The sequence below is a fragment of the Vigna radiata genome, chromosome 4 (assembly GCF_000741045.1).
Source record: "Vigna radiata var. radiata cultivar VC1973A chromosome 4, Vradiata_ver6, whole genome shotgun sequence".
NCBI lineage: Eukaryota > Viridiplantae > Streptophyta > Magnoliopsida > Fabales > Fabaceae > Vigna > Vigna radiata.
Window position 1 is genome coordinate 19,655,661 of NC_028354.1, and position 6,558 is coordinate 19,662,218.

Genomic DNA, 6,558 nt, shown 5'->3' on the forward strand with positions numbered 1-6,558 from the left:
TTTTTAATTTAAACGAAAATGACATGGCGGTATAATTCCATTATCATGGATGATAAGTTTATTAAGTTTTTATAACAATTCTCTCTTTTTATTTATCAGCTTATAATAATATCTCTTATTTATTAAAAAAAGCATCCCAACTAGTTTTTAATTGATCGAGAATATAGAAATATTTATATAGACGTGAAAAATTCATTTTCCCCTTAAATATTAGTTTCGTGTAAATTAATTACAGTACAAAGATCACGTGAAAATTAAAGTTGGTTTTCAGTTTATTACATTTACATTTTAAAATAAATTGGTTATAGATAGTTATAATTTTAAAATTAACCTTTACACTGAGTTCGCATGCGTGGATTTATTGTATGTAAGAATTAGCAAAGATTGATTTGCGTTGATTCACTGTGTTCGCATATGTTGATTTGCGAAGATGGAAAAGTGGGAAAAAGGAAGGATTTGTGAAATTGTACTTTTTTTAGCATCTCGCAATTTTGGTAAGATTTGCGATGATTTATAGGGAAAAGTCTTGTATACCCCTACGTTATTTCTATAATTCCACGACTATTTTAAAGTCGTGCACACTGTACATTAACGAGAATATAACACAGTGTAACTTATTCGATTCTTTTTCATACTCGATTCCAAAACTAACCACTGTGCTTTCACGAGTGATATTACTGTCGCTGTCGAACCCATGCGAGGAATTTGCCATGTGCCTCGCCATGCTTTTGAAGGGAAGCAAATGGCTGGGTGAAGATGAAGCATGTGGCTGAAGAGGAAGAAGGAAGCCCCGTGTATTTGGTTACATAGTCGTTGTATTCGGTTACGCGAGGGAGCTTCTTCACAACTTCTTGTTGTTCTTCTTCACAGACCCTGCGCATGAAGGTAACGGAGGTGGAGGATGGTGTGGAGGGTGGACGATCTTCTTCTTCACAGACCCTCCGCATGAAGGTGACGGAGGTGGAGGATGGTGAAGGGTGGACGATGCATGGGATGCAGGGTGAACCATGCAGTACGTGTGACAAAATGAAATTTGTATTCGGTTACACGATGGTTGTATCCAGTTACGGTGAAGCACGTGAATGTGAAGGATGTTATATTCGGTTACTTGGATGTTGTATTCGGTTACTTGGTTTCCAGTTCTTCTTCTTCTTACCTCCGACCTGCTGCTGCCCGCTTTCTCGTTGTGGGCTGAGTGTTAATTGTAAAGTTGCTGAACGTGGAGGATGCAGACTGGATGCATGCAGAGTGAACCATCATGCAGTGCGTGTGACGAAGGTGAGGATGCACAACATGCAGCAGTCTAACCCTTTCTTTTGTTTGTGTTTCAGGTGAAGGAGTTGTGCGTTAACTCTGAGAGTTGGATGGTCTCTTATTTCAGCTGTGAAGGAGTTGGTGCGTTAACTGTCTGTTGTCCATCATGGTTTGAAGACCAGCATCAGGTGCATCAGGTTCATTACATTTGAAAACCTATTGCTTGAATGACTTGGGGTTTTGAAAATTGAACTAAGTTATTAAAAACTCATTTTGTGGAATTTTATTTTGTCTGTAGTAAATGTATACAACTTGACAAAACTTGATTCACCTCTTGGTGATGTTTTCATACAATAAAGAATAGAATGCAATTTATAAACTCAAATAAAGAATACTTGGTGATGTACTTAAAACAGACAAAAATAAGTAACTCATTAACTACCTAAACTCCAATGGATAATACATTCTTTACGGCTAATTGTTGGTTAATATATTTAAGTTAATAAGAAACCGAACAATGAAACTGATAGCAAACCTGGAGATTTATTGGTGATTGAAGACCAATTTCATTTCATGTTGATAAAAGAAATCGAAAATTGCAAGATTTGTTATATATGTACATGCATCATAAGCTTTTTATATATTAGTTAAATGTAAAGTGAGATTTAGTTTGCATAACAATCTCGTACAAAACTTTTGAAACAAATGTAGCATTTTTTTACAGTTAATGTATTTTAAGGGATGTGAAACAAAACAGATTTTCAAATAAAATTAAGAATTATAAATTCAAAGTTTAATATGTTATCAGTTCATAAAGTGAAAAAAAATATCAAAATCTTACGTTGAAACAGAGAAAGTATTACTCAAATAAAAGGGATCATTTATGCCAAAATCTATTTTAATTAACGTTATTATATAATAGGAGACTATTGGATGAAGGGGATGAAGGGGAACAAGTTGCAGTGTTATGGTATAAAGGAGACAAAAGTTTTGAAAAACTTTTTAAAAGCTTAAAAAATAAAAATATATTTAAATTAATTTTAATGTAGATTTCTAAAAATATAAGAGTAAGGGAGGTTGAGGTTAAAAAGCTAAACATATTCTAGCAAACACTTTCATAATGTCTTAAATGCTATCATAAGTTTAGAATCTGAATTTCTAATTCAAACTTGAGGAAATGAGGTTCATCCATATATTCTCAGGAATTTGACTCATGTGTTTGAAAACTTACATTACCTATTTTTGAATGTTATTATCTTTGACATCGGTTTTCATACTTTTATACTTTTGGTCAACTTAATCAAATACAAATCAGATGGATTCTCGAATCATAGATGAACTGCAATAAATAATTAATCAAGGAAGAAGATTATCTGCTGCTCTTGAACGACAACAACAGGCCCTCGAGCGTCGAAATTCCCTGTTAAATGCTAGGATTCAATCAACTAATCCAACTACAGAAGAAATTGAAAACTTATTACAGTCTATGAACATTGAAGATCAAAATTTATTGAGACAGTGCTTCGACTTTTTATCTTCAAATCCATCCCATACAAGACGTCTAATAGGAATGCCACAACAATATCGTTTGAATGAATGCATTGCAACGATCTCACTGAAGCAAGGTCATCATGAACTATTAATAATATATTTGTATGTTATTATGTTGAGACTTTTTGTTAGGTCATGTAATATTATAACTCTGTTTAATTATATGTTTGTTTAAAATTAATGAATCTCACTTTCGTAGACAAATAAATTGGTAGTATTCGGTAAGAAATTATATTACAAACAAATGCTACATTTAAAAATAAATTCATTTTACTACATTATAATTCTTTTAATAATTAAAAATTAATTTTAATTATTATTAAAAAATTCCCTCTCTTTATAAACATTTTACATTTAAATATAACATTAAAAAATAACATTTTATATTACTTTAATAACTATGGGCATTTTGGTAATCTTTAATTTCTACCAATTAAATTAATTTTTTAAATCTGTCACATTAATCAAATCCTACACTAATTCTCACAAACTTTATCCTCAAATGCACTCTCAATTATCCACAAATCCACTCAAAAAAACAACAAAAAAATTACCCTCAAATCCACTCAAATCCATTCAAATCATCTTCCCCAAATCATCTCCCTCAAATCTATCCAAAGGAACAAAGCATTAAAAAGAAGTTTGAATATTTTCGAATAAATTTTTTAATAAGTATTTATTTTCAAAATATTTTTAACACTTACAAACCTTTTTTTAAAAAAAAAAATTGTCATCAACAAAGAATGCATATAAAAGTTATCCTTAAATATTTAATTTAATTGTCAATTGAGATTAAGTTTGAACCATCAATCATTTTAGAGTAAAGAAAATCAGATTTTATTATTATTATTATTATATAATTAATAATTAAATTTTGTGCTAAATTTATGACATGAATATTTATAATGGCACGTGTGCAATTATCAGCGGAAATTTGATAAAGTATGGGTGCAATATCACACCACACCACACACAATCTTCCTCGGAAATGGAGTCAATGGAGCAATAATACCGTGGCACATTAATAATTGTTGGATGAAAGATCGACGGATGATATCATGGACGTGTGTTTTAAGTTGATTTACAGAGATAAAATAATGGCCGTGCGATTGTAATCTGACGACTGTGGATTGTCGAACAAATAAATGTGTGGAATGGCGAATACACCAAATACGGTCCCTCGTTTCTTCTCCGTCTCACTCACGCTGCACCATGTTCAAATACCACGAGTAGCGCAAACACGCTTCACAGAGACCCTGCACTCTTTCCAAAACCCTAAGCCTTCACTCTTATTTTTTCCGACAATGGTCGCCGGCATTGACATGTCACTCGACGACATTATGAGGCACTCCGCCAAGGTTGCGGCGTCTCGCCGGCGATACTCGTTTGTTCGCAACCCGGTCAGAACGACACCGTATCCCGTTCAGCTGGTGAGTTAGGGTTTCATTTCTTTCTCTCAGTAGTACATTTCTGTTTTCTTTATTGTCACTATGAACAAGAAAAGAGAGCCAGTGGTGACTCCCGTTTTTGATTGTTAGGCAAGGTATCACGGCGGAATGATTCCAGAAATGGTTTTTGAAGATGACGGTGCCGCTATGATCGAAAGAGGAACAAAACTCTTGATATCTAACTTGGATCTTGGAGTTTCAAACGGTGATATAAAGGTTTTGTCACCATCTTCTACACAAGAAAGTCTCTCTTGCTTTATTCGCTCCCTCCCTTTTTAACGTCTTCTGTCTTCTTTTTTATGTGTTGTGATCCATTTTTCCTCACACCTTTCTTATGGTCTTATGTTTTGTGAAGAGAGATGGAATTCCCAAATTGTCATAACAAAAATCATTGATGGACATAAACACCTTTCATTCTATAATATTAATTTTTTATTTTTTTTTGTTTTGATTCTTAACAGTGCTTACTACATTTGTTTAATCTGTTTTCAACTTTTCGTACTTATCTGTGTCATAATGTTACTACTTATTCTATTATTAAATTAAATGACATTTATGCTGACAGCCGTGACATTCTGCTGGTTTATGAATTTGAAATTGGGTCATGTCTCAATTTTCTTTCTCCTATATTGAGGTACATCAAGGAGACATTACTGCAATATGCCTATGACATGTACCCAAATCGCAGCTCCTTTCGTTGTAGAACTCTTCGAAAAATTGTGATTAGAGATAACCTTTGTTTTTGGGTCTGCAAATACTATAAATGATAGAAAATTAAGTATGACTTCTACAGCTGCTGTTTTCGGAAGAGGGTGAATTGAAAAGATGCTCCATTCATTATGATCAGAACGGGAGATCAAAGGGAACAGCAGAAGTTGTGTTTATGAGACACTCTGATGCTTTATCAGCCATCAAGAAATACAACAATATGAGGCTTGATGGAAAACCTTTGCAAATTGAGCTCGTTGGAACTAGTAGTCCTGTTGTTGCCTCTCTTCGTCAAAATAGCTTATTGGGAAGACCAAGTGATTCACTTCTAAGGTGTGAACATGGAAGCTGCTCTGTTACAATTCACATTATGTTCATTTTAGATATCGAGTAAAATTAGAAATTTAAGTAGTTATTTTTTCTGAGTAAATGAATATTTGTAATAAATAAGGGGTTAAACGTAGGCGGGGTTTGGAATCACAATTCCTAACATGTTACCGTGGTGATTCCATGTAAATGTGATTAGACATGGTCAGGTTTATTCCTGCATGACCCTTTTCTTAAGTAACTCTTATTGATTGTAAGTTCCGTACTACGTTTTTTTGCAGCAAAGGAGAAAGAGTTGGAGGTAGGGGGTTTCACAATGACTTTGTACAGGGCTACATTCCAAGGGTCCGTGGAGAAGAGAAGGGATATAATCGAGAGTTATATTTAACAGATGTGGATGATGCTTTGGAGAGGCCACACCGCGTTCCGAGATACCACGCAAAAGTAAAGAGCAATAATAGAAAAGTGACTGCTAAAGATCTCGATGATGATTTGGAGAGGTATCACCTAGAGGCTAAGCGGATAAAAGAACAAAATGGAAAGTCAGATAATCATTGATAGCCATATGAATAGTATTATGCCTAAATGGGTCAGAAAAGCATCGGATATAAACACAATAGTCATTTTGTTGCAAAATCTTACCTCTGCTGTCTAGATTAGTTTGACGTTTGGACATATGTTTTTCGAAACACTACGGACACAGTTTGTTACGGGTCAGATTGGATTGACGAAATTAGAATTCAAACAAAATAGTATATCATCTTTCTTTGGATCCATAGTATGCATCGCAATATTTTGACCTGATTGAAACAAACCAACAAAGATGATAAGTAGGCTTAACAATCAGCATGTCTTGTAGTGCATAGGGATTTGGATTACCTAAATTCATACTCTCAGCTTTGGATGGGTTTCTCGACTTCATAGGTCCTTGGTGCAATCAACCTGTGACTCGTGTACAACTCGCACCAATCCATGTTAAAATAAGTCAAAATTATTGTACACTAAATTTGTTTTATGATATTTAGTCAAAGAGTAATACAATTGGGACTAGAGAGTAGTGTAGTGTACACTATTCATAAACCATTAAATGAATTAATAAACTAATAACATGTTAGTCTTGGTTTTTTCAGGCTAGGCTGAAAAATATCAAGCAAGGTTAAAAAAAAAGTATTTGTTTTCTTGAGAAGTACTAGTACTGTCCACTAGCACCATCTTGTTGAGAAATAATAAGATCAAGAAGTACTAATCTTGTCAGTGAGTATCATTTTAC

General features: G+C 33.7%; 1 protein-coding gene across 2 annotated transcripts; it reads left to right on the top strand.

The window, feature by feature from the left end:
* Positions 1-3,965: 3,965 nt before the first annotated feature.
* Positions 3,966-6,048, top strand: LOC106758561 (THO complex subunit 4B-like). 2 transcript variants are annotated; one of them, XM_022780089.1, is made up of 4 exons: positions 3,966-4,235; positions 4,344-4,493; positions 5,047-5,294; positions 5,570-6,048. In XM_022780089.1, the coding sequence occupies exons 1-4, from the start codon at positions 4,110-4,112 to the stop codon at positions 5,844-5,846; spliced, it is 801 nt and encodes a 266-aa protein (XP_022635810.1). In that variant the 5' UTR covers positions 3,966-4,109; the 3' UTR covers positions 5,847-6,048. The 2 variants fall into 2 exon arrangements, with proteins under 2 accessions (XP_022635810.1, XP_014496966.1); XM_014641480.2 differs by having other exon boundaries at positions 3,971-4,235; positions 4,344-4,469.
* The last annotated feature ends 510 nt before the right edge of the window (positions 6,049-6,558 follow it).

What these genes read in the sequence shown, in the direction of transcription:
- LOC106758561 (XM_022780089.1), top strand. Translation starts at nt 4,110, where the DNA reads ATGGTCGCCGGCATTGACATGTCACTCGACGACATTATGAGGCACTCC. An exon ending in TGTCACCATCTTCTACACAA is followed by an intron (nt 4,494 to 5,046) that starts GAAAGTCTCTCT and finishes TGACTTCTACAG; the next exon opens with CTGCTGTTTTCGGAAGAGGG. An exon ending in CCAAGTGATTCACTTCTAAG is followed by an intron (nt 5,295 to 5,569) that starts GTGTGAACATGG and finishes GTTTTTTTGCAG; the next exon opens with CAAAGGAGAAAGAGTTGGAG.